The sequence below is a fragment of the Wyeomyia smithii genome, chromosome 2 (genome assembly GCF_029784165.1).
Source record: "Wyeomyia smithii strain HCP4-BCI-WySm-NY-G18 chromosome 2, ASM2978416v1, whole genome shotgun sequence".
Classification (NCBI taxonomy): domain Eukaryota; kingdom Metazoa; phylum Arthropoda; class Insecta; order Diptera; family Culicidae; genus Wyeomyia; species Wyeomyia smithii.
The window spans coordinates 55,606,668-55,633,494 of NC_073695.1; the positions used below are offsets into that span (position 1 = coordinate 55,606,668).

General features: G+C 38.8%; 3 protein-coding genes across 6 annotated transcripts; 2 read left to right on the top strand and 1 right to left on the bottom strand.

The window, feature by feature from the left end:
* Positions 1-2,485: 2,485 nt before the first annotated feature.
* LOC129722697 (nuclear migration protein nudC) lies at positions 2,486-4,051 on the bottom strand. The gene is made up of 4 exons (XM_055676376.1): positions 3,803-4,051; positions 3,395-3,717; positions 2,773-3,330; positions 2,486-2,712 (listed from the first exon to the last, which is right to left on the bottom strand). Exons 1-4 carry the CDS (start codon positions 3,875-3,877, stop codon positions 2,661-2,663), a joined length of 1,008 nt encoding a protein of 335 aa, XP_055532351.1. The 5' UTR covers positions 3,878-4,051; the 3' UTR covers positions 2,486-2,660.
* Positions 4,052-4,973: 922 nt separating this feature from the next.
* On the top strand, positions 4,974-6,530 carry LOC129722699 (splicing factor C9orf78). Its single transcript, XM_055676378.1, has 4 exons — positions 4,974-5,230; positions 5,286-5,400; positions 5,458-5,612; positions 5,669-6,530. Exons 1-4 carry the CDS (start codon positions 5,109-5,111, stop codon positions 6,153-6,155), a joined length of 879 nt encoding a protein of 292 aa, XP_055532353.1. The 5' UTR covers positions 4,974-5,108; the 3' UTR covers positions 6,156-6,530.
* Positions 6,531-7,477: 947 nt separating this feature from the next.
* Positions 7,478-26,202, top strand: LOC129722693 (serine-rich adhesin for platelets-like). 4 transcript variants are annotated; one of them, XM_055676356.1, is made up of 4 exons: positions 7,478-8,117; positions 21,048-21,264; positions 21,918-23,176; positions 23,261-26,202. In XM_055676356.1, the coding sequence occupies exons 2-4, from the start codon at positions 21,168-21,170 to the stop codon at positions 25,274-25,276; spliced, it is 3,372 nt and encodes a 1,123-aa protein (XP_055532331.1). In that variant the 5' UTR covers positions 7,478-8,117; positions 21,048-21,167; the 3' UTR covers positions 25,277-26,202. The 4 variants fall into 4 exon arrangements, with proteins under 4 accessions (XP_055532331.1, XP_055532333.1, XP_055532332.1 ...); XM_055676358.1 differs by having other exon boundaries at positions 21,052-21,264; XM_055676357.1 differs by lacking the exon at positions 7,478-8,117 and adding an exon at positions 8,495-8,677.
* Positions 26,203-26,827: the final 625 nt, after the last annotated feature.

Consider the following 26,827-nt stretch of genomic DNA (forward strand, 5'->3'; position numbering starts at 1 on the left):
TGTATGAGTCAGACAGCAAGATTAACAGAACGGTTACTCTAAAAACAATATCGCACGCTTAGCCTTGGGGCTAATAGCGGTCTCGATCAACTAGATTAGTTGAGAGAATTCGTTATCGATCTTGTTTTTGGCACATTTTGCATGTGTAGGATAAGTACAACGATACACCGTGCCCCAGTGCTGAGTCGAGAAAATTTCCAGCTCGAGAAGATCCTCGGCTCGATTGGGAATCGAACCCGATATCACAACCGTGTGGGAGAGCTAGCCGACCGACATCGCTAACCACAGAACCACGGGGACCAGAACGGTTACTCTAATAGGGAGGTATTCGGCCATTTTGGACTGCTTCCCAGAAACTTTTGGTTCTGGATTTCGTTATGTTTCTTTATGGCGCCTTGAGTTGATTACCGGAATCTGGGAATCTTTCTTATTTCGAAAATACCCATATTAGATTATGTGCTTTTTATGCTGTTTTGCAGGAATTGGAAGTTACAAGCATAGATTTCGAAATTTCCTCTGGGGTCGATTTCCGATTTCTGGACTCATATTAGGTGGTATTTGGTAATATTTGACTGTTAACCAGAAACCGGAAATTAACACCTTAAACTTCAAAATGACATATGGAGTTGATTTCCGGTTTCTGTCCATCATTCTGGCTCCGGAAATATTCGGTATTCGGCAGTTTTAGGCTGTTTTCAAGAAACTGGAAGTTACCATCTTAAACTTACAGGGTGTTCAATAAGTTCGAATACACTTTAAAAATGTGTTTTTTTACTATAATGTAAATCATGCTATTTTTATTTTTCATTCTAGGCAGTATGAGGATGGAGGTGGAAAAATGAATTAACTGAAAAATACCATATTAGAAACTTCGAAAAATGTAGTTCAGCAGGCGGGACTCGAACCCACAACTTCTAATCTCCATATCAGTCTAGATTACTAAAATTCTATTTTTGTTTTGATCTCCCAATTTTCGCACTTTTTGCATTTACTCAGTAGAGAGTATATTTTGGCGACCGACTCATTGTTTTGGTACTCTCACTCTACAGTGGGTTTTATTACTGAAGTGTGAGGTTGAAAAGCGCCAGTCTGCTGTCGTTTCTGCCAGCGCCAACACCTTGACGTAAAAGGCTGCCATGAAACTTTTTTGTATTTTTTACTGACTATAATGCAAGTCAAGCTATTTTTAATATTTCTTTTAGGCAGTAAATGGAGGGATTAATGTGGAAAAAGGTAGTTCTTCGTCATGATCGTGTAGGCAATCCCGATCGTCACATCCTATTCAGCAGCGGCGTTCCGGATCGAAAGTCCATTTTTTCGACGAACCCACTCCGCCACCTCTGCTGGCGTCCTTGGCGAACGTGGCCGCCCGGATCTCGCACGGTACCGACGGATGGTGGTATAGATGAAATTCCGCTTCACCCCGTGGGATTTCGGTCGCCGGAATATGTCACCAGGTTGCTCACCTCTCGCAAACAACTTTACTACGACATCGCGGTACTCCTTCAGCAAGTCGAAACCGTGCGCATCGGTTAGCCTATAGGATACGAGGCTAGAGCTCACCAATGTACCAATACACAGAATGCATATGGTGGGCACCTACACAAGAATGAAAAGCTGTATTCGAACTTATTAAACACCCTGTCAAAATAGCGTCTGGGGTCGATTTCTAGCCTCTGCATATTATAACGATTATGAAAATACTCATATTGGATGGTATTTAACCATGTTTTCAGCTGTGATTGGTCATAACTTCTGCATTTTTCATTAGTAAAATAGTTCGCGTCATAAAACCACAGTTCTTTTTTGGTAAACACAGCTTGTTTTTCAATCGATTGCTGCCAAAATGGAGAAACTCTGTTGAATACTGACTGAATTATTAGCATTCGAAATTGGATAATTTTCGTGACGCTCACGATGTATCTGGTATTTCATTCTGTACCCCTATTCCAGAATGTTGGCGTAAAACGTAATTCTACGTCAAAATAGGCAATTAAAACATATCATTTGGCTGCATGTTACGTTTAAATAATTTTGAACATTAATAATTTGAGTAGGAGTAAACGGGGTGCTTGCATTAACCAATTAGGAATTAATATGAGATTGGCCCCTATTCATTCGAATCCATCTTTTCATAAAAATGTCGAATACGACCGTAAACAAGAATAAGGACGATAACTTATAGTAATTAGAGCGTTTTTAAAATCAAACATATTAGTTGTTTGCCATACACTTCTAAGCAAATTTACATGATTAAAACATAACAGTATACAAGTCGAGTGAATTTCTGTCGAGTAGCTTGACTGAGTCAACTGCTGGCAGATTCATAACTTAACCAAATTTCAGTCAATTTCCCTAATAGTCTATTACACACCATGTGACCCAATTGACTCGAAATGAATGAAGACAATCTGAAACTTATTAGGTTACGAAACTACCGAACGTTTTTCGTCGAAGGATTTTTCACAACTCAATAAAAAAAAGGTTTGAGTAGCATGGAAATCAAACGGATATTATTATATTCTCTATACCATGCCGTTTCGATTATTGGCTGATTCGGTTTTCAGCAATTTACATAATACACTGGATTATAAGCATTACGCGTAGTCTCATACTAGCGAGGAGATAAATCTAGATGGCCAATATTCGAACTTGTCAGCCTAGTTAAATTTGCAATTAGAGAAGTCCATTTCTGGGTGCTGGTCCATGAATCTGAAAATATTATCCGCATTAAATTGCTGTACCGTTAAAGCTCAATGCCAATAAACTTACTTCTTCAGCATATCTTGCTTCTTTTGCTCGTCACTAGTCGGCAGCCCCATCTCCTTTTGTCGCTGATCGAACATCATTTTCTCTACCATTCCGCGGGTGCTATCATCCAAATCGGCCAACTTGGAGGATTCTGGATTTATTTTGCGGGTGTTAATGGGTGGGTCCGTCAGCACAAGCTTTTCCCACCAACCCATCTGATTTACTTTGTCTAACGTTACAACAACCTCATTTTTATCTAAATGCCACAATGATTCCTCTACTTTCACCTCTGCGTGTAACTCTCCATCTATAATTGGCGGGTGTCCCTTCAGACCTACTTTCAACGATTTCCGTTGAATATTTACCACGACGTCTTTAGCTTTTATTGTGAATTTCACATTGAACGGTACTCTAAGTTCAAGTTCCTGCAGAGTTTGGGTCCACTTGTAATGTTCCAAGTCGCACCCATTGCCTCGGTTGGGCTTGATTTTACCCTTATCTTCAGGTTCTTCGTCTTCGTCTTTTTCCTCCGAATTTACAGGTTCAGAAGATGAAGAGGAGGCGGCTTCATCGTTCGATCTGGAAAATGAAATGTATTGATTTCCATAGTAACATTTCAACAAACATATCACTATTCACATACTTATTCGGGAGGCCACCTTCTTTCTTCTGCTTTATTTCCTTCTCCAATTTTTCGGCCTCGGCATCGGTAAGCTCGGTTATGGCAGCCGACTGGTTCTCGTCTTGCTCCGGTTTCTGTTTTTCTTCTTCTTCCTTCTTTTTGCGAGCTTCGGCTCTTCTACGTTCGGCTGCTTCCCGTTCCTCACGCTTTTTACGAGCAACTTCCTGTGCCAGTTCTGCTTCTTTGCGGAATATTTTCAGTACGAGTTTCTCCCATTCGCCCTTCTCGCCACCGATGAAAAAATCCGTTTTCCTATTGAGAAAACCGGCAATCGTAGCCAACAGCTTTGGCAAAACAAAAAAAAAAAACAATTTTAAAATCACTCGAATGGAGGTTAGTTCATGGAATAACCGATCGATATGTACTTACATCTGGAACACCACCCGGGTGCTGTTCGGCTAGCGAAAACAGCACATTATCAAACTTTTCTTGTTCGCCAGGCATTTGAGCAAACTTATTTCTTATAACGTGATTCAAAGTATGCTGGAGCACACGATTCTTAAAGCAGTACCACTAATAATTCACGAGTCACTTGCTACAACACCTCTTTGTTATTAAAAAACCTCGTTTCTGTTTTCTTCTAGTCATTGACTGCTGTCATAGCAGCACGCAAGTCGCAGCAACAAACAACAACAACACCATCATCGAACACTCGCGATGCTTCCAGAAATGCCAGAAAAAAACAAATTGTATAGTTTGTTAGATCAGGCACTAAATATTGAAACACTAAGTTATTTTTAAACATAAATTATTAAATTATCATATTCAAAAAAACATTCGTTTAAAATTTTGTTTTGTTTTGCAATATTGATGTTAGAGTTGAATTTAATATGAATTAAAGATTTAATAAACTATTAAGAACCATTGTCACCATTATATTTTTTGTTGTGAACAATTATTATGAGCAGTCCACGTTTTAATTAACACACGTCGAACTCCCCTGTATGTGAATAAAATGAATTGAAATAAAAATGGTTAAGGACAATACATACTTAACGCTGGAACCAACAACGAAACCATTTTTTTCAAGCTCAAAGGATTCTTTTTACACTTTGAAATCAGTTCTCATACACATTATACACACATACACAGTTTTGTTTTCAATATAACTTTAACAACTGAACATAATAAAGCACTGTATAACGCCTGTTGCATCCAACCGAGCAATTTTCTTATTTGTCATCGCTTTTAAGTTTTGTCTTCAATTTTGTCATCATATCGCGGTATCATGGGTATCATGGTCCTTGTTCTTTGATGAAATTTGACATCATGAAGCTATGGAGTTATGTTAAAAATATGCCTAAATATTTTTAGATAGTTGTTATTTCATTACTGATAATATTCTACATACATCAGCTCTGATTTACTCTAAGCTGGATTTTCACAAATAAAATTCAAATTTAAAATTGAAGAAACAAACAATGCAAAATTGCAATTTACACTAGAATTATGTACATAGATGGAGCATTCGCGATTCACGACGCGTGAAAGAATCTAACTTGCTTGTGAATGATTATTCCGTTAACTTGGCAACACTGATTCTGTGTTTAATCTTTAATATTATTTCAATTCGAAGTTTATATTTATTTCCTACGCTAAATCTTTTCAACTAAATGGCAAACATTTGCAAAACAAATTAATAATTTTCTGTATTAAAATAAACAATAATTGTAAAATGTCTGATCACGAGGAGACTCAGATTAAAGTGGAGTTTAAACCGAAGATACGAAAAAATCTTCGTCAGCGTAAGGTATCAGAAGATTCAGATGAAGATAAAAAAACAAATCAAGAAGTTTTGTGAGTAAACAAATTTTCTTTCATTTTGAAAATAATGTTATAGTGAATCTTTCAGAGCTAAGCTTGAAGAAACTAAAGAGAAGCAAAAGTTACGGAGTAAGCCAAATGGAGTTAATATCCTTACCCTGGCAGCAGGAAAGAAAATAACTATAGAAGAAGAAGTTACCAACGTAAGTTTACTACTCCTATTATAAAAAATTTAAACATATGTTTCGTTTGTTCCATAGAAAGACCCCTTTAATGTGAAATCCGGAGGAATGGTGAATATGAAAGCACTAAAAGCCGGAAAAATTAAGACTGTGGAAGATCCGTACGACACTGGGATAGGAACGCAATTTTCAGCTGAAACTAATAAACGAGACGAAGATGAAGAAATGATGAAGTAAGTGGGAACAATTGTACTGAATCCGTTCATTATGTTAAATACACTGCTTCCAGGTACATCGAAGATCAGTTGAGCAAAAAGAAAGGACTCGCGAAAGAGTCGGCCGGAGAAATTGAGCCCGATTCTAGCGGTAAATATCTGAGCCCGGAAGAGGCGGCACTTCTTTCGCTGCCGGCTCATCTCAGTCAAACCTCGTCCCAACGTTCGGAAGAAATGCTCTCGAATCAGATGCTTAGCGGTATTCCGGAGGTTGACCTTGGCATTGAGGCGAAGATAAAGAATATCGAAGCGACCGAGGATGCCAAGCTGCGGTATCTTCAGGAGCAGCAACGGAAAAAGGATCTGCCGTCGCACTTCGTACCGTCCAACATGGCTGTTAACTTTATGCAGCACAATCGATTTAAGATAGATCAACCAGTGCAGCAGAAACGTCGGTATCCGGAAGAACGTGGCCAATACTCGAACGAGGAAAAAGCTCCCAAGAAAGCAACTGACGATTATCACTTCGATAAGTTCAAAAAGCAGTATCGGAGACATTGATATTGTGCGATATTGTTCGATATTATTTCAGTGAATTATATGTTTTGTTAAATAGAAATGACCAGGAAAGACATGTTTAAAATTTTACTACTAGATTACTTTGTGATCAGATTTTAATACAGAAAAAGCTGCTATCTAATGACTTTACTTCTATCACAAGTAAAAGGCCCTGAAAATGAAATTTACCTAAAATAATCACCAAGAAGTTTTGTTATTTTAGTGCGAATTATTAGGCAACCTTTAGAGCAAGTGAAAATAAATGAGTAAATTAAGTAGTCTTAAATTGAATTTAAGTGTTTTCTACCCTCTTTTACCAGGTTTTGATAATATAAAGATTGGAATAAAATTGTGACTTATGCCGTTTTGTTTATTAAAGCTCGCCATTGATTTTCGTGGTAGCGGTTTGGGATTCAATCGCTTTTTCCTTCATGTTTCTCTCTCCATATTATGGTAAAAGTTCTCAAATATCTATATTATAGAAAAAACTATCATTTTTTCATTTTATTTTATTTAAGCAACCCCAAGGTATACACATTTTTGAAGGTCATGAATCAATCGAGTCAAGCAAAAATCGGACTACAATTTTACTTACAAATATTTTTAATCCATAGCGTTTTCGGACTTCTTTCGATAAGATATTCTGCAACAAATTTATTGCTTCATACATGCGACACTTCAAGAAGTATAGGTCATAACTACTAAAGCACTCGACACCATCTACAGAACGCGGATGTTATTTTTTACATGTTTATTCTGTAATAATTATCTTTAAATATATCCTCATAATCTACAAACATCGTTTTTTCAATATTGTTTGTTTTTGATATAATAAAAATTGCTGAAAAAAACCTCTTATAACAAGCCCTACTCCGAGTAGAAATTCGCTACTCATTGCAAAATGGAAACCAAATACGTCAATTACTTGTGTGAAAAATTTAATAGAGATAAAAATTTAAATTCTAATGAAATTTCTTTTTTCTGTATTTTCCATACTTTCGCAACCAGAAAAATAACAAAGTTGCTAGCATCACTGGGAAGCAAAACTTCAACACCATATATTTAGCACTGGGTTGATAGCATCAATAACACCGAGGGAGACATCAATATGATTGTTTTAAAACCTTTAAAACATTCAATCCATGTATGCTTCAAATTTGTTATACAATGAGCATTTCGAAAATAGTTTCTGAACAATAATTTTGTTTGTGCTTAATTATATTCCAATTTCTAGTATAAAAATAAGTTTATTTTCTATTTCAGCACTTTCCCCAACGTCGCGTAAGCAGCGGTGGACCCCTCCCCGCATTAATGGAAAAATCCCAGTTCGGGGTTGTCTACTAGTCGCGTGTGAGGTGGTTCTATGTCCCCGCGATCGCGAAATTCAAGCATCTTGGGTGTCCTGCCTAACCAATCCAGTAGTGTCTAGTGAATGTTAACCGCAGACATAATAACAAACTAGAATGTGGCGATACGACACGTTCCAGTAGCCAATCAAAAATTCGCTGCGGTCATTGCATACGGAATAGAAGGTGCATAATTTTCAAGAGTCTCGTGTACTCGGTATTCTCCAAAGCTAAGCAACTCGGCCTAGGTGAAGAAAAAGAAGAGGTATAAGGCGTACGTAGGAAAGAGAAACAACCCATCGTCAGCTGACAGTTGTTGAGGAAGGCAAACGTCAAGGTGTAGCCTGTTCGGTTTCGCAGCGCGACAGAAAGAGATAGAGTGCGGGTCACATCGAGAAAGGAAACCAAAACAAACACCGCCATAAAAAGCGGCTGGATTACTACTACACCCCTACACCCTAGGTGCACAAACACAGTCCCGTTAGATAGCAGGTACCGCGACAGTGCGTCGTACTGCGTTGGTAGTACGTTTATTCATCAGTAACCCATTCATAGCGGTGCCGTAGGAGTGTTCGTGTCGATTGGCAGCATACCGTGGTGCCAGCGTCTCCGAATTCTGGTATGTTAAATATAAACAATCGTAAACGTGATCCATCAATAGTATAAAAAAGTAGACCATTTATGTTAGCCTAGATTTTTAAGCATTAATAGGCAACTGACATCTCTTACATCAGCATAATTAGCATGATACGATTAAATAGTGTTGTTAAAAAGTTATAGTATACGGTTCCTATGTTTTGTTTCCATTTTGTGCAGCTGTTGGGTTTAATTGTTTTCATCTCGGCAAAACACATGTATTGGCTAATGTATGACTTGAATTTAACTCAACAGAATTTTCTACACATTAAACATTTCGAAAAAGTTTGAAATATTTAAAACATTTAAATTTGTTCCATAAGAAAGCACCAGCAACACTGCAACCCAACGATGAAGTATGTGTTGCCATTGGTGCAGGGGTCACTCGCAGGCTGGCTCGATGTACGACTTGTAAATGCTACACATAGCAGGCACGAAGTGTCAAGCAAAAGTTTCATAAAAGTAAACCAACTGCAAAATGGTTTGTAAATAGTGTGAATGTCCACCGTCTATTGCTCCGGGCTCCCCGCGCAGGACATACAGGTCAGTTCGGATTTATCCCATTTTAGGCAGACAGGCAGAGAAGTGAAACTGTGCACCTTGTTCAGCCAAAGTTCTCGGATGACAGCGACTGTCTGGCAAAGGCTTGCGCCGATTATGTCGTGAGAATATTTTATGAAACCTTGAAAATGCTTCATCAAATTAAAGAAAAGAACACTGCATCTATTTGAGATCAGTTTAAATTTATCGTAGTCTGGCTGAAACTGCTATGTACAAGTATGGTTTTGCTACTTCTAAGTAATTCAATTATCACCTGCAAAGGATAGTGACCGATATGCGGAATATTGTCCGAAAAAATGAGAGCTGTAATATGTGAAACTTTTGTTATGTCGACTCGATGGCATGCATCGATATACGAGTGAATCATAAATAATCAACGCTTTCATATCACTAATGACAAACATTCGTAGACAGAGATAGTAGTGTCGCAATATGCCGTGAGAGATACGCAAGCAATCGCGACTTTGTAGGGCATATTGTCTTACGGTAGGCAGTAATGTAGGTTTCCATTGTGATCGGTTGTGGCTCTCACCTCTCATGACTAGTTTTGTTATGAAACAATCCGATTTTAAAACGACTGCAGAGTTCAACCTTTTAATTAGAAAATACTTATATGTGTACAATGTGATGTCAATGTGTATGATAGTAAACCCTATTAACAGGTGGAAAGTTTGCTCAACATATATTTAAAACCTAAAGTAGTATGCAGTAATCCAAATTATACGTGATCAATAACAGTTTAAAAATGCAAAATGCAAAAAAGGTACTGGGTTACTAGCAGCGATTTTAAATGGTAGTGAGCCCCTATTTTTAAGATGTTTTCTTCTAATATACTTTTTTCAAAGGCATAAAACCTACCCTTCTTTTCACAAATTATTTACAACAAGCTGTACGCTTCCAGTGAGAAAAGTATCATTAAAAACGAACTTTTTCGTGCTAGTAACAACAAAGACACCGGCACAAGTAACATTGATAACCGAAAATCTGCAGAAAATCAGAAAAAAAATCTCAAGAATTAGGAAAATTTGCAATCGTACATTTTTTGTTATTCAGTAGGAACATTTTCAGGTTGGACTTTTTTGTTATCGAGTAATATCGGAAACACTAACCACAGTTCGGGCATTACTCGTTTATGTGTCCTTCAAGTACAAAAAATCAAGAAAAATGATAGAAAATCTAATGAATGAGCGTTTTGGATTCGCTAATCGGAAAAAAGCACCAAAACGGCGGAGAAAAATTGCAAAGAAAAATAGAACAAATTATCGGTTCAAAGAGTAAATTTAGCGATGAAGATAGAAAAGGGAATTACTCAAAAAATATGATAGTGGAAACTACGAAATATATAGTCAGCAGGTGAGACTCGAACCCACAACTTCTAATCTCCGGTTAGATGCGTCTCCGTTACACCACCGCAGAAAGTTGAAGACGTAGTTCTAGAACAATTATTACCAAGGATTTTGTTTTTCGAATTATTACACATTTATAGTACATAATATAAGGTGAACCTCATAGTGAAAAAAATCTTGTTTGATCATTTCTCAACAATCTGAGGATAGTTTTTTCGATTTTTATTCTCAATATTGCTTAACCGATATGAGGTTATAGATTTTTTTGTTACAGCGATGAGCTTGAATTGAGTTTTTGCGTTTCGTTTGTTTTACTTTTTCTGATAATAGTAATAATGATATTTTATTATCCAATGAACTTTATAAGAGCCGCTAGTAGATAAGGCTGCTTCATATGCAGTGAAAGTGAAGAAGCGTGTTATAAAAACTAGAACGCTCATCTCGAACAACCAATTGACAAGGTTATAAACTATTTATGCTGTATTTTTCCAGTATATTGCAATGAATTCATGCAACAATAAGATTACCTACCCTTCCCAAGCAAAATTTTTAAATTTATTATCAGCTGCAAGGGTATTCTAAACCCATTTCAATAAAATTATGGTTAAGGCATTCTTGGTTCAATTACTCTCATCATAAAGTTATACGAACTAAAATCTGTCTAGTTGACCCATTCTTGCAAAGCTTCGCCCAGAATAAAACAGAATTTGAGACATTCCATTCAGTCACAATAGGGTTATTTCATTAAACTAATTAGTACAGGGTAAAATAAATTCAGGTAGAATCTTTTCCACTGTATCAGAGCTTTTGTCAAAATTAGATGTTTATATTATAGTGTCAACATTTACCGTTCCCAATCATGTGTCGGATTAAATTCCTTGTGCAATATTCCTGCAAAGATATGATAAAACAAGTGCGTCCTTGAAATACGTTCTCGTTGTTCTATTTGAAGAATGAATTTGGTTGCCTTTACAGTCTTCAGATATATGCGTTAAGGTGACAATGACATGTATGGAATGAATTACATAATTGAATCTTGAGCTCATTCGGACATGATTTGAGGGTACCTCAAAGTACACAAAGTTTTGCTTTTATGACCCTCAAAAATGAACCATTTCAATGGAAAATCAAGTTTAAGATGCCCAATAAACAATACAATGATTTGTGTGGTTTTGTAGATCGTTTTTATGTTTTTTAGGCATCTCAAACTTTGGCACTAGGGTTTATTTCAAAAATAAAATAATCCAAAAATAAAAACATATGTTTCTACTCAAGACGCTCTGAAGAACACTGTCTAGTGAAATATGAACCATGAAAAAAATTGTTTTTACTACAAGGAAATTGTGTTATATTGATCACTCATTTCAGTAAATCCATGAAAAACTGCAAATAACCAGCAAAAAGTCGAATTTTCATAAAAAGTAGAAAATTTCCCAACCTAGTTTTAAAATGAATAATGGGTGCTTAGCAAGTTAGCAAGTGAGTATCCAAAGATGGTGAAAGACTCATTCTAGCATGCACAGATTTAGAGAAAAACGAATTTGAATTCACTACAGTACGAGTTTTTATGAAAACTTTATTTTTCTACAAATCTGTGCATGCTAGAAAAAATCTTTCACCATCTTTGTATTCAAGAGACGTTACTCTAAAAATATAGAGCTTGAAAATTGAAGAACTAAGTTGAAACCTACCGTGGGAGACTGAGAAAATCAGGTTTCCATGAAAATACGTACTTTGGTGAATTTAAACTGGTTTTTCTCAAAATGTTTGCATGCTAAAATAAATATTTCATCGCGCATGGATTGAGGAGACCTTACCGCAAAAATGTAGAGCTTAAAATTTGAAGAACGGTTTTGTTGTTTGAATTTTTTTAAAAATACGTAGTTTTGTGATTTTGTACTGAAATAATTTGAAAACTACGAAATTCACTATAACATACTATATTTCATCCACCTGACATGATTTGATACATGGAGCAATTGATACGTATGAAAATTCCCAGTGTTTGCTCAATCTGTTTGAAAAATTAGAAAAAAAACACAGACATATTTGCGTCTCACAAAAACGGGGAGGGGTCCAAAGGGATGGCACCTTTACCAAAACTTAGAGCTACTATTCCCCTTGAATAAAATTCCAAGTTTTCCCAAATCGGCCATTCCAGTGCTGAGAACGAGCATTTTCAAAAAACAAGTTCCGTCCCGGGTCTTCACGGTTAAACTTAAATTTTTTTTGAAATATTAAAAATTAGGAAAACCTCCACTCCTTTTTTGTAAATTAAAACTTAGTGCTTATTTGGAATTTGTTAATCCGAAAAATTTGCAAAAATAAGGAAAAATCCACTTTTTTGTAACTTACAATTTAGCGTTCAATACACAGAAGGCTCCATAAGCTGATCAAAATAGGTTCCCTGGTCTATAGCGGCGTAACCAAAAATACAAACTATAAAAAACCTAAGAAAAGAACCTGAAATGGACCATAAATAGATTAAATTTCATTTGAAATTTATGTGTTTAGAATATAGGATGTGCAATGACTCGTTCTCGTAAAAATGAGTCGAACTAAAATCTGTATCATTATTCCACATTGAAATGGTTCAATGCTGTTTGTTATAAAACGGAAGATTTGGACAAAAATGTTGCCCCGTGTCTTCGAAAACTCTTCGTGTTCCAATAAAACGGTGCACCAGCGCATACAGCGAACTTGATTCAAGGCTGGTGTCCGTTAAGTTCACCTGATCTGAACTCAATAAAATTTTTTGTATGGTCCAACATGATGTCGAAGCTTGCTGATTACAAGATCTCCAACGTGGGACATGTTTGAGCGGTTATCCAGAAATTCTGGGAATCCGTGCGTGCCGCCTATGGCCACTTCGGAAAGCGTTCGTACTGTTTAGTGAGACGAATTTGAATGGATAGTATCTAGAGGCACAAATATGCGTGGAACGTCAGATTTCATTATGGAATCTCGAAATTGTATCTGAATTTATTAAAAAACGATGTAGATACGGAATCTATGGTCGTCTGCTGACCGGGAAGGGAATCGTACGCGGCTGTGGCTGAATTATGGAATGCTGTATCCCTCCAGCTACACCTAAGCTGGCAGCCCCATCAGCAGGATGTAGGTATCGCGACCCTGGTAAGGTAGCATACCTAAACCTTTCTTTCAACCACAAACAACGAAATAAGAAATACGGAACGGATAAATCGGCAAAGACTTAGGCTACGAACACGGAAAAAGATAAAGGTAAACGCTTGGAAATTAAATACTTGGAACGTCCGATCTCTCAATGCACCGGCGCGAGCTGGCTTGCTTGGCCGAGAACTACAGCGACAGGGAGTCGTAATCGCAGCGATTCAGAAGGTTTAAAGGACAAATTCCGAAGAAAGGGAGTTCCTTCAAGTACCACATCTACTACAGTGCACAGTGGTCCAATAAGGCAAAAAGTGGAACTTAATTCCATAGCGCCTTTCAACTTCATCCTAGCTTAATAGTGTCTTCGGAGCAATTGTTTGTATGAATGACCCGCATAATTGCAAATTGTCAAAAAATATGAAAAGTTTACTATACTAAAAATAAAAAAATTAACTTTTTTGTGTTAAGAGATAGAAGAATAGTTAATTCAGCAAAGTTGTAGAAAATTCAAAAATATGAAACTTTGTTGAACAAATGAAAATCCTATCTCTTTTCGGTACAAAGTTATAAAGTACACTACATGGAACTTATTTAAAAGTTAGTTTTTTGTACTTAACTTTTGTTAGATGCATTTTACACGAAAGTGTAGTTCGGAGGAATTGTTACACACAAAACACACATTTTTGCCGAAGACCATATATCTCCAGGACTTTTCCTTACAAAGTTATATCATATTTTAGCTTATTTTTTCGATAACTTCAAGAACGTATAGGTTAAAAAGGGGCAAGTGGAATCATGATGTCAATACTTTTCCTTGAAGTTAAGCTGAAGTACTATAAACTTCTTCAGGTTCCATTTGTCCCAATCCACCCATTTTAGAGTACGGCGAGCATATGTCACAGTAGGTTTTCATATATCAAAAATACTAACTTTTTTGTGTTAGGAGATAGAGGAATGGTTTATTCGGCAAAGTTTTAGAACGTACAAAAATATGAAACTTTGTTGAACAAACAAAATTTCTATCTTCATTGGGAACAGAGTAACAGAGTGTTTCATGTAAAAGTTACTTAATAGTTAGTTTTTTGTATTTAACTTTTGTTGGTTACATTTCACAAGAAAACGTTGTTCTAAAGAAGCATTTGGGCATACAAAACACACGTTTTTGTTGAAGGCCACACATCTCCAGGACTTATCCTTACAAAGATATAGCACATTTCAGCATATTTTTTCTTGTAAAATCTAACTAACCAAAGTTAAATACAAAAAACTAACTTTTAAGTAACTTTTACATGAAATATTCTGTAACTCTGTTCCCAATGGAGATAGAAATTTTGTTTGTTCAACAAAGTTTCATATTTTTGTACGTTCTAAAACTTTGCCGGAAAAACTACTCCTCTATCTCTTAACACAAAAAAGTTAGTATTTTTAATATATGAAAACCTACTGTGACATATGCTCGCCGTACTCTAAAATGGGTGGATTGGGACAAATGGAACTTAAAGAAGTTTATAGTACTTCAGCTTAACTTCAAGGAAAAGTATTGACATCATGATTCCACTTGCCCCTTTTTAACCTATACGTGCTTGAAGTTATCGGAAAAATAAGCTAAAATATGATATAACTTTGTAAGGAAAAGTCCTGGAGATATATGGTCTTCGGCAAAAATGTGTGTTTTGTGTGCCATAACAATTCCTCCGAACTACACTTTCGTGTAAAATGCATCTAACAAAAGTTAAGTACAGAAAACTAACTTTTAAATAAGTTCCATGTAGTGTACTTTATAACTTTGTACCGTAAAGAGATAGGATTTTTATTTGTTCAACAAAGTTTCATATTTTTGAATTTCCTACAACTTTGCTGAATTAACTATTCTTCTATCTCTTAACACAAAAAAGTTAATTTTTTTATTTTTAGTATGGTAAACTTTTCATATTTTTTGATAATTTGCGATTATGTGGGTCATTCATACAAACAATTGCTCGGAAGACACTATTAAGCTAGGATGAAGTTGAAAGGGGCTATGGAATTAAGTTCCACTTTTTGCCTTATTGGACGACTGTGCAGTGGTGGCAAAGTAGCGGAACGTGGCGTCGGTTTTGTAGTGCTGGGAAATCAGAAAACAAGAGTCATCCGGTGGAGGCCCGTAGATGACCGTATATGTGTGTTAAGGATTGAGGGCAAATTCTTCAACTACAGTCAATCAACACCTACGCACCGACAAACGACAAATCCGATGAAGTCCAAAATGAGGTCTATGACAAGCTTGAGCAAATCTATGTCGAGTACCCAAAACACGACGTAAAAGTCGTCATCGGAGACGTAAACGCACAGGTTGGGAGGGGGAAAACTCTTCCGTCCGTTCATTAGAAGGCATAGCCTTCACTCGTCAATCAACGAAAACGGCCTGAGGTTAAAAAACTTTGCCGCGGCCAGGGGAGTGGCCATATGTAGCTCCTATTTTTCACGTTAAAATATTCGGAAACACTCCTGGAGGCACTAAAATGGAGAAGCCATCCCAGATCGATCACGTACTGATTGACGGTCGGCACTTTTCGGATGTTACTGGTGTTAGGTCTTTCCGAGGACCAAACATTGACTCTGATCATTATCTCGTCGTTTATAAAATCCGTGCATGGTTGTCTAACGTGCTAAAATCTCGCAAAGAGAAAACGACGCGTTTCGACATTCAGCGGCTGAAAGCTGATGGCATGGCTGCAGAATACGCCAGAAAACTGGATCAACGGATCGCAGAACAGCAGGAGGAACGAATGGAAGACATAAATGGGCTGGGGAGCATTATCCACGGTGCCATCGAAACGACTGCGAGAGGGGTGGTAGGTAGGTACGACACGTGGAAGACAGCCTAATGCCTGGTTCGATGCCGAGGGCCAGAGAGCGACAGATGAGAAGAACTGTGCCAGGGCCCAGGAGCCGCAAACTCACTACGGCTACGTGTCAGAACAAAGAGAGGTATTCTGCCCGTGGTGTTGGTGTTGAGGTGGAGATAGATAGGGAACGATTTGCAGTAGATGATGAATTTGTTTATCTTGGTACGCTCGTAATATGTCACAATGATATGAGCGGTAAAGTGATACGACGAGTTGCAGCTGCAAACAGGGCCTTCTGTGGTCCAGCTAACCAGGTAACCAGCTAAGATCCCGTTGTTTGCCAACTCGCACAAAACTAGCGCTGTATAGGACGCTGATATCCTGGTGGACCTTTACGGACATGAAGCATGGACGCTGAAGGAAGGTGATCGACGAGAGCTCGGAGTTTTTGAGCGTAAAGTTCTGCGATCGATACTTAGCGGTAAATTGGAAGATGGAGTGTGACGCAGACGCATGAATCATGAGTTGTACCAGGTATACAAACATACTGATATAGTGAAAGTAATACAGCGGGGCAGGTTTCAGTGGGCTGGGCATGTAGCCAGAATGCCTGACGAGAGAGCTGCCAAAACTATCTTCAGTAGGGAACAAGGAAGTGGCCGTCGACTTCGTGGACTGGAGAATGGCTGCCCAAGACAGAAGAAACTAGACATTTCTAAATCGTTCGACCCTAGACCGGTTAGGTCCGTTAGACAAAGTAAACTGCCGCTCCAAGCATAACCGTCCCAGCGTCCATAAGGTTTGCATAGAATATGGGACAGTTATGCTTGGAGCGGCAGTAAAGTAAGTAAGTAGATACGGATACGGACTCAAACTTCTCACTTCAATATTCTAAAGGCCTAAACACAATTGATACGTTGCGGCTGCGTTTGCGGCAATTTGACAGTTAGCCCATACATTTCTGTCAAATTAACGTTAACGCAACGCAAACGTATTCATTGTGCTTGGGCCTTAAAAGTCCACATTTTTCATCAAACTCCCAACCAGAAAGAATTTCTGGCTACGCCACTGGTACAAAGTCTTACAAACTATTTACCCGTTATGAGCCGGGACGGAACATTTCTTTTGATTGGTCGTTTTCAGCACTGCTTCGGCCGATTTGAGAAAACTTGGAATATTATTCAAGGGAAATAGCTGCTCTAAGTTTAAGAAAGGTACCATCCCTCTGGACTCCAATCCTTTTTCGTGAGACGCAAATACAGTCAGGTTTTTTAACGCGGTTTTTTCATACGTGGATTTTTTTACGAGGTTTTTTCACGCGGATTTTTTAATTAACACGTTTTTTTTACGCGATACCGCGCTAATTCAAAAAATATTTTCGAATTAACGTGGGTTTAGAACCAGAAACGTTTAAGTGTTTATCTAGTAAAAGACTTAGTCCAAAAAATACCCTCCGCTCTCCGAAAGATCCGGAATGACAGTCAAAGAGGACAATTTTAAATACTGGTTCTAGAGCGTCTCGGGTTTTTTCTAAAGCCCCTCTTGCTGGACTACTTTACGCGGATTTTTAAATTACCGTGGTTTTTTTACGCAGATTTTTGAATTACGCGGATTTTCGAATTAATGCGTTTTTTAAGCTGTTTTTTTTACGAGGTACGTATCCCCCGCGTAAAAAAACTGACTGTATGTCTGTTTTTGTTTTTATGACGTAGGACTACGTCTAACCGCACTATATCGAGATACATACTGCGGAAACTAAAACCAAGGTGTAACGTTGGAATGAAAGATTTCAAACGGTAATAATGATATAACCACATGATGGATTACAATAATCAATATGTCGTTGGAATGATAAAATAATGGACAATTTTGTGATTCCTCAGTTATCATTATCATTTCATTGTTAAACAGTGAAAATTTCACAAAAGTTTCAAGATCGAATTTTCACGAACAATGTACCAATCACATGCGAGCACGCCTGGCACAGACTTCGTGAGTAGACACCCACTGCCTTATCACAGCAGGCACCTGTACAGCAGTGGCAAGAAAAAATTGACAGAATCTCCCCGTCCCAATAGGTCAACTAATTTTCGCTTTCATGAGCCTAGACTATTTTGAAGTCTTGAAGGTGAAGCTTTTCGAAAAAAGAACCACCTCCAATATCAGACAGTTTTACGTTCTGCGGTTAGAATGTTATTAAAACTGATGTTCTGAAAGAAAGCATGCTGGAACAGGCAACAGTACTGCACCGAGAAATGTATGAATAAAGCGCTGGTCACTCGTCGTCTATCAGTGCAGTAGAACTCGATATTCATTTGTATGCAGCCAAGCCAAGTGAAGACTAAATTGCCGCTGTCGACACACAGTGGGGCGTTTTGGGTTAACGCGTAGGTATCGTTTTGCGATCTGGAAGACAATCGAACTGCCGTTTGAATTGTCTTCTTCTTCTTGTTTCGTATAGTAGCAAATATCAGAATTCAATATGATTATTCGGGTGCCGCAAAATACACTGCGCCATTTTGTTTATGTTTGAACTCTACACTCTGTTGTTCTAATGTCCATTTTTAATTTTCTGTGAATATTCCTTTTTGTTTGAAAACTGTAATTCTTTATCGTTATTTGTTCCACGAACTTATAACTGCAGAAAAATTTTATTATGTGACATCTTTGCCGCTTGGTGATCGGAGAGTGAGCCATCGTTCACAAGACAAATGAATGTTGCTTAATTTCTACTAAATCGTACTCAATTTAGGTCTGTATGGAAGCTTGCATTTTCGCGTATTGAAGAAAATTGAAAATTGACTCAATTATAAAGAGAATATTTTTTCTTCTAAAATAGAGTGCTGCAAATAAATAATCAAAATACAGACCTCGTTCGATTTTGCTAAACACGACACGGCAGAATTTTCCTTTTGCCAAGATTGAACCATGCCAAAAATAAACGGTTCTCTTTTCATGACTTTTTTTCATAAATATTTCCACCAATGAAGTAGTTTTAGTTCCAAGTCGTTTGAGGCGCTTGATGAATTGAGGCTGACGACCTAGATACTTGATATTACTCCCCCAGTAATTAGAGGCTTAGTACTGCTTAGATCATGATCATTATATTACCGGCACATGTGCATATTCCAGGAACCGTTTTACCGATTCCGGTAATTCGCTTCGGCAACATAAAGAACCAAAATACCCTTCTTTTGGAGGATGTTGAGCTTAAATTGATTCAAATAATCAAGAAAACTAAGAAATGTGATTAGACATAATCGCTCGTTTTTGGCACATGTGTGCCAGAATCGAACCGTACCAAAAGTAAAACGAGCTCAAATCAAACAGAGCCTCAAAGGGAAATATAAAACTATTGTAGTCCTACGTCAACTATGCGGTCGTGTCTTGGATACCACCCTCTTACTATTTTTCATATTTTTCAAACAGATCGAGCAAACGCTGAAAATTTTTATACGTATGAATTGATCTATGTATCGAATCATATCAGGTAGACGAAATATGCTAAATAAGAGCAAGTTTGAAAGTTTCCAGATTATTTCAGTACAAAATCCCACAACTACGTATTTTCAACGAAATTCAAATAACATAATTGTTCTTTAAAGTTATAGCTCTACATTTTTAGAATCAGAATTTCTAAACCCATATGCGATGAAATATTTATTTTTGTCATGCACAGATTCTGAGAAAAACGAGGTTACACTCACTAAAGTACGTTTTTTTCATGGAAACTTGATTATTCCAGTCTCCTACGGTAGGTTTCAACTTAGCTCTTCGATGTTTGAGCATTATTTTTTTAGAGTAATGTCTTCTGAATCCAAAGACGGTGAACGATTTATCCTCGTGACCAAACAACCTCGAGAAGTTCCGTCCCGGGTCTTTACGGGTTAAAAATGTTGAAATCTGCCTCACAGTATTTTCGTTTGGGTGAGAGGAAAACAGAAAAAAAGGTTTATTTTTCGCCTGAAAGTAGAGTTTGTCTCATTTCGAAACCATTTTGTTTTCAATTTGACGAGGAGGAGCATTTAATCATTTATTTTAAAGCGCAAACCGCATCACTAAATGCATTTTTGTCTTGTCTGAAACCAACGATTAGATGATGGCATTTGTAATAATAAAACAATTTTATGGCATATTATGTAATAACAATAATAAACGTCATAATGTTTCATTGTTCGAATTCATCAATCGAATAGGTTTATGAAGGCATAGCGTTCCGAGGTAAAAACGATCGTTTAATAACCTGAAGGTTTTTATCGTAGAACAATAAAAAGTTTCGAAACCTTTTCAAGAATATTTTGCTTTATATAAATCAACTACAAGAATTGGCTTGGGCATAGCTTCGTAAATGAAATTTTTTCAAATGAACAAATTAGGGTATCGAACGTATTCGTCAGTAGTTTTCTTCGGTAGGTTTTTGCATAAGGTTGCTGCAGAAAAGCTGCCGAAGAAAACCACTGCCGAAGACGTTTGATACCCTATAACGAACAACAATGGTTAGGTAGGAAATTAACACAAATTTGAAACTTCTTACAAAGTAGTGGAGACCGAACGAGAAACTTGATTCTAGAATTAAACTCAATATACCTGTACAAGCATTGAAGCCACGGGGGCGAGATTTTCAAGATCAGGTATCCAACATGGCTTCCCCATGGGACACTGTCCAACATTCATCCTGTTGGATGTTGGATTTTTATTAACAGACTATTTCAATTTGAATAACATGTATCATCAAGAGAAACATGTAAACAAATAAAAATAAAAAGATTTAGAGTCACATTAAGAGGAAGTCTTAGATGGGTACAGCTTCCCAGTAGTTTACTTAGATAAAACACCATGTCGTAGACAGGGAGATTGTGGATTCGAGTCCCGTCTAGATGAGGTATTTTTTAAGCCTCAATCACATTCTTCAGTTCTCGTTCATATTCGTATTCCAGAAGTTATATACACTGTCTACTTTGCAAAACTTAAAATGTAGTCATAAGACAAAAAAATTGAAATTAGTTCGTAAAGTAATTCCTTATTGCTTCTATTTTTTTCTACCAGAAAGAACTCACAAGTTGAACGTTACGACAAAACCTGCATTATTTGTGACCTATAAATAACGACGGCTAGTGGACGCTCCGTGAACGTTTTTCACAACCGATCAACGACTGAGAAAGCATAATGAGTAACCGGGACAACAGTGTCAGCCTAGCCAAACTTAAGGGACAGAAGTGGAGAGCATTTTCTGAACTCGCGAGTAAATTAACCGGATTGGATTGTGAGTAATGTTGCCTCATGGTTCCTCTGTGATAAATCAATCCTCCAAAAAATGTCAGTAGAATCAGAAAATAATAAAAAAATAGGAGAGTTTTTTCTCTGTTCCATAATTTTATGATAACATAACATTGAAAATTTTAAGTTTTAGTAAAGCTTCCGTGATACGCGTTCGGAGTCTAGCCACCGACTGAGGTGTCTCATCGCTTGCGCCGCTGTAGATATAATAAGTCATTATACACTGTGTGCGTGAAGAGATCACTCTCTCAGTTATAAAAAATAAACTCAAACTGGGCAGTGTGTGCAGTTCATCGTTGGCGTGCTGAGATACGGGAACACAATAGTAGAGGGTGATTCGACTTTGGTTTAGAACTATTTATACCTTTCCCAGTAGTTTAATTGGCCAAAACACCTTGCCGGAGACAACGGAGATTGCGGGTTCGTGTCCCGCCTGGACGAGGGAAAATTTTTTCTAAGCCTAAAAGTCACACCTTCTATTCCCGTTTATTTTCGCATCCTCGCAAACTGCATACATTGCCCGCTTTACTAAAACTTAAAATGTAAGTCATATGACAAAAATGAAATTAGTTCGTAAAATTGAAAATTTGTTTTTTTTTACCTTTAAACATTAACCATTTTATTTTGGCGATTCCGCAGCTGATGATGAGGACGTCCCAATCAGTGAGTTCACCAGTGAGCATCGCAAGTCCTCCAAAAGCCACGGTGGCCACCATAAGAGCTCTAATAAATATTACTCGTCAGCGTTTGCCACATCGACACTGTCGCTGGCTGCGAGCAACTTTAGCAATGCTTCTAGAAGCGGAATACGCAATCGTCATAAGGGCAGCGTTATGCGATTGGACAAGGCTGATATGGGTCTCTACGGTTTGTGCCCGGAGACAGATCCGTTTTATGCCGTAATCTGTGATATGTGTGGCAGTGTGGTCAAACCTCAAGGCCTCCAGAAACACATGAGTAATCGACACCATTCCTACTACAGCCATGCCTCGAAAAGTTTATCATCGTCGGCATCGCACAGTAGTCGAGATCATCACTCTTACGGTGAAACCCCGCCGAGAAGTAGTAGCAACTGCAGTGACTCCAACCGGACAGAAAAGGTGCATCAGTCCAACAGCATCTCCAAACACGACGATCTGGATAATACTCCGTTGAAGGCTCGTAGCAGTAGCCTAAGCTCCAAAATTAAAGGGAAAAACGGCAAAAGCGTATCTTCCTTTCACAGTTCCTCCCACCACAATGGAAAACCCGGTAGTTCCAGTGGTAGCAGTTCGAAAACGTCCATACACGAGACTAATCCACCGACTGATGCTACTAGCAGCATGGTTCCGAGCTCTCGGGACCATCAAAAGCACGAATCTGTTTCCTCTCATACAGCCACTCTCAGTGGCCTTCTAGACAAAAAAGGCTCCTTATCTTCTACCTCATCCGGTGTCAGCAGTGACAGCACATCATCCCTCAACATCCACAACAATCCCTCACCGTTGGGAAAGGGGGGGAAGCGGAGCAGCTCCAAGCTCGCATCATCCGCTTCATCTTCATCGTCGTCCTCCTCGTCCTCATCATCATCCTCATCATCGTCGTCGTCATTCAGTACGACCAGTGGCAATGGCGGTAGTAGCAGCAGCAGCAGTAGTAGTAGTAGCAGCAGCAGTACTTCTATTCCTACCAGCAGTAAACTGCAGTCTTCCAGCAGTGACCGGAAAAGTGAACACCGAAGGGAGTATGATCCGGACAGGCACTGTGGTGTAACTTCCAGCGATGGTAAAAGACGCTGCACGAGGACACTCAACTGCAAATCCCATTCGGTTTCGTTGCGGCGGGCCGTACCAGGGAGAAGCAAGAGCTTCGACAAACTTCTGTCAGAACAAAAATCCGCATCGCTAGGCCAATGTGAGGTACGTAATCGTGATGATATTAATTATAGTTCAATAGTTCAGTACTTTTTACAAGCTGATTTTTTTTTCATTCATCTTCCTCAGAGTTACATCGATGTGGAATCATCCAGCAACTCATCGTCAGGTTTCGATGCCGATGGACGCGCTCGAAGTGCTTTGGCTGCCGTTGGAATTGAAACTATATCAGAGCATCTTTCCTTCACCCCTGAGAAATCTAGTCCCCGCAACGAGAGTGCACCTTCCACCCCTGGCTGTCTCAAAGCTGCCAGCAACTCTAGCCTAATATCTTCACCGTCGTCGACAGTTGCGAAGTCAGCGGAATTCAAAAATGACCGATCAAGGCATAAGCAGCGTTCGTCTACTCATTTGAAAGCAGCAGTTTACCAGCAAGACACATCGACAGCGTCAAATGCAAATGTAGATCAGACTTCACAGAAAAACATTGCTCTTTTGCGAGCTAGCAAATCACAACGGGAGCAGCCGTTGACTATGCCTGTCGCTGCAGAGCTTCTCACGCATCATTTTGTTGAAGAAAATCCCGACACTATTCTCTCGGACATGGTAGAGAACACGAATCTTCTCAAACTGTCTGTCTCCGGTACATTGCATCCCACCAATCAAAACGAAACGCCAGAAGAATCTATTCAACAGTTTGCGGCTAATCTTATGCAGGAGCAACAATTAACCGTAACAGTCCCCCTATCTGTGATATCCTCGATGAATATTTCTGGAAGTAACATGGTTAATGTCAATGCCGGAAGCGATGATCCTAGCGCTATTACCTCTACCACGGCTGCCTTGAATGAGGGGGCGACCGTGACGATGCAAACTGGGCAAATTCTTGCTGCGAACGGTTCCACCGGGGATAGCGAACTGACAAGAGCTGAACAGTTTATCCCAGCTGAGCTAATCAATCAACTTCCGTTGGTTCAAACAACGGTGGATGGAACTGAAATCCATGATCCCAACCAATACATAACTGCTTCCACAGGTCAGGAGCTAAGCGAACATGCTTTGATCTCAAACTATAACGATCAAATAAATTACACCATTCAAACGCTAGCACAAAACCTGCACAACGCTGAACAACTCGCGGCTGGTCAAGCGCTAACGACGGATTTAGCGGAAAGTATTGACGATATCGTGCCAACAATCAACCTACTGCCGGCTGCCGCAAATCCACTCGTACTACCACAGTTGCAAGCCGATCTGGCCGACTCTATAATCCTGACGCCGACCCAACTATCGACAATCTCGCAGTCCCTAGTGGATCAGCATTTCATAGAGAATGTTGCACTAAAGTCTGAACTTGAACTGCTAACCGTGAACACTCCTGTAGACATTTCCAAGATAAATCTGCTACGAACGGTAGACACTGACTTCATCAAGGAGCGCCAGCAGCAACAACAAATGAACAGTGTTATGTACCACGCTCAAATCGATGAGTTTCGTGGCGTCAAAATGTGGTACAGTAACCTGCCAAAACCGCTACACGTTAACAATTTTCAGTTGCGCAGATTAGGTGGGGGCTATGTTATGAACCGAAAGTTGCTCAACATTCGTAAAAATCTTGTCAACGAATCGAACAATTTGTCCAAATCGCTCAACTCACAGCTGTCCCCGATTGGTGGTCCTCGCAGTGCGCTTAACTTTAACAGTTCGAGCGCCCGTTCCGGAGACCATTTACTGTCACCAATCACAGGACTAGGCAAAAGCAAAGATTCCAACGGTGGGATTGGACTTTCTAGCTCACCGGTGGGCACTCGCCCTGGCCAGATTAATCGTGGTCAAAGACGACTGATACTGCCACAGGGTTCGATTAAGAAACCATCGGAAAAGACTTCTTGTTTGCTAAGTAACGCTTACTTTAAGAATCTTATTAGTTCAATGCAACGGCAGCAGCAGCAGCACCACAGCACTAATCAACATGTTCTTGACACAGCAGCGTCATCCAGCCTAAAGCGACCCGCTTCCTCGCTAACGTCCCTATCGAACAAGCGGCTTAAAATTATAAATAACCTGCAGAACTCAACTGCCCCACCCCAGATGCTCTTGCAAGGTGGAAGCGGCAGCGGTAAAGTGAAGCCCAAAGTGTTATAATTGGTGATTAGGATCTACCCACTCGACGACGGATTCGAAGGTGACACCGACGATAGTGAATAGACAGAGAGTTCCGTAGATCCGGAAGCACTCAACCTTTACTGACACGCATACATTGATAGACGCTTATGGTTATGCGCCGCGTACGCAAGTACATTAGCACTTTGCCGCTGTTTGATTCGGCCTGGCGCTCTGAAACGGTTGGCGCGAAAACGGGAATATAATGGACTGAAGAAAAAAAGATTTAGTAATGTTTGTCTCTACGTATAATATACAATACATATAAATAATCAAGCAAATGATATTGAACAAATCAGCGGTAGATACCGATATCACTCTAGGGACGCACTTCGGATCCACGTACTCTATTCTGAGAGTGTATGTCATAAGTGAATCCAATGTACCAAGCATACACCGCGCGATCTGCCCACCATGCGGCGTTTTGCTATAATATCGACTTTAATTTATTTTAACAGAATTGTGTAGAAATCAACCAAATAACAAAGCTTTATTTGTCACAAATACAAACTGATTTTCCTTTATTATTTATTTTACCGTTTTGTATTCGTTTGCGTAGATTTCTCGCGAGGGCGTCCCTACTGCGGATATCATTAATTGTATGGCGCGTTCTCTGCTTCCGTTGATGAAGAGCACCATAGACTACTCTAGAGTTGTAATCCATCGACCCTATCTGGTATATTTTACTACAATCGAGTATAGCAAGCTTCAAGCTGGAAAACAAAAGAAGAAATAGTTAAGAAGAAACAGAAGCTCGTAGACAGAAAAATATAACGGAACCTTCTCCTGCATAAATAATTACTCACTGAATTGCAAGCAAAACTAAATGACAGACGCAACATTGAAACTCTGTAAAATTAGTCCGTTTTTTTTTGTAATGAGTCCAAATACACGTATGTTGAAAATCACATCAAGAAGTTGCTATTTTCCACTATCCATCATACGTTATAGCTCCGATGAACCGATTATCAGCAGAGTCCCTGATCGTTCTAGCCAACGTATTCGTCGGGCTTCCGATAGTTTCTGCCAGAGCTGTCACCGGAACTCACTACACACGACATTGACGCGAATGGTATTCGCGCGTACTACCAGAACGTACGAGGTTTGAGGACTAAAGTAGACAATCTGTTCCTTGCTTCTAGTAAATGCAGTGATGATGTAATTATGCTAGCAGAGACCGGTTCAGATGGCTATATCGATCCTTTCAACTATTTCAACCCGCTTCGTATATCGATGTGATCGTAGCACAAGTAACAGCAACAAAAGCAGTTTTGGTAGTTGCTGTTGCTCAAATGTTCTGTAGTTCGGTGGTAAATTTAAGCCATAGTAGTTGTTTTGTACAAATCTGTATTTCTGCTGTTATTAAAGGCACGAAGTTTTTGGTTGCTTCAGTCTACATCCCTCTTAATAGAAACAAGATTGTCAGGTTATTTACTAGCATATCCTGTCAATGCGTGAATTATTTGTCAAAGGGTCCCTATACGAAAGAGTTCTTATTTGCGATGTTTACAACTAGCCGAAAATTCCTTGGCT

Coding starts and splice junctions, on each gene's coding strand:
- LOC129722693 (XM_055676356.1), top strand. CDS start 21,168: ATGAGTAACCGGGACAACAGTGTCAGCCTAGCCAAACTTAAGGGACAG. Junction 21,265..21,917: donor TAAATTAACCGGATTGGATT/GTGAGTAATGTT, acceptor GCGATTCCGCAG/CTGATGATGAGGACGTCCCA. Junction 23,177..23,260: donor CATCGCTAGGCCAATGTGAG/GTACGTAATCGT, acceptor CATCTTCCTCAG/AGTTACATCGATGTGGAATC.
- LOC129722697 (XM_055676376.1), bottom strand. CDS start 3,877: ATGCCTGGCGAACAAGAAAAGTTTGATAATGTGCTGTTTTCGCTAGCC. Junction 3,331..3,394: donor GAAGGTGGCCTCCCGAATAA/GTATGTGAATAG, acceptor TTCATTTTCCAG/ATCGAACGATGAAGCCGCCT. Junction 2,713..2,772: donor AAGCAAGATATGCTGAAGAA/GTAAGTTTATTG, acceptor TAATATTTTCAG/ATTCATGGACCAGCACCCAG.
- LOC129722699 (XM_055676378.1), top strand. CDS start 5,109: ATGTCTGATCACGAGGAGACTCAGATTAAAGTGGAGTTTAAACCGAAG. Junction 5,231..5,285: donor AAAACAAATCAAGAAGTTTT/GTGAGTAAACAA, acceptor TGAATCTTTCAG/AGCTAAGCTTGAAGAAACTA. Junction 5,613..5,668: donor GAAGATGAAGAAATGATGAA/GTAAGTGGGAAC, acceptor CACTGCTTCCAG/GTACATCGAAGATCAGTTGA.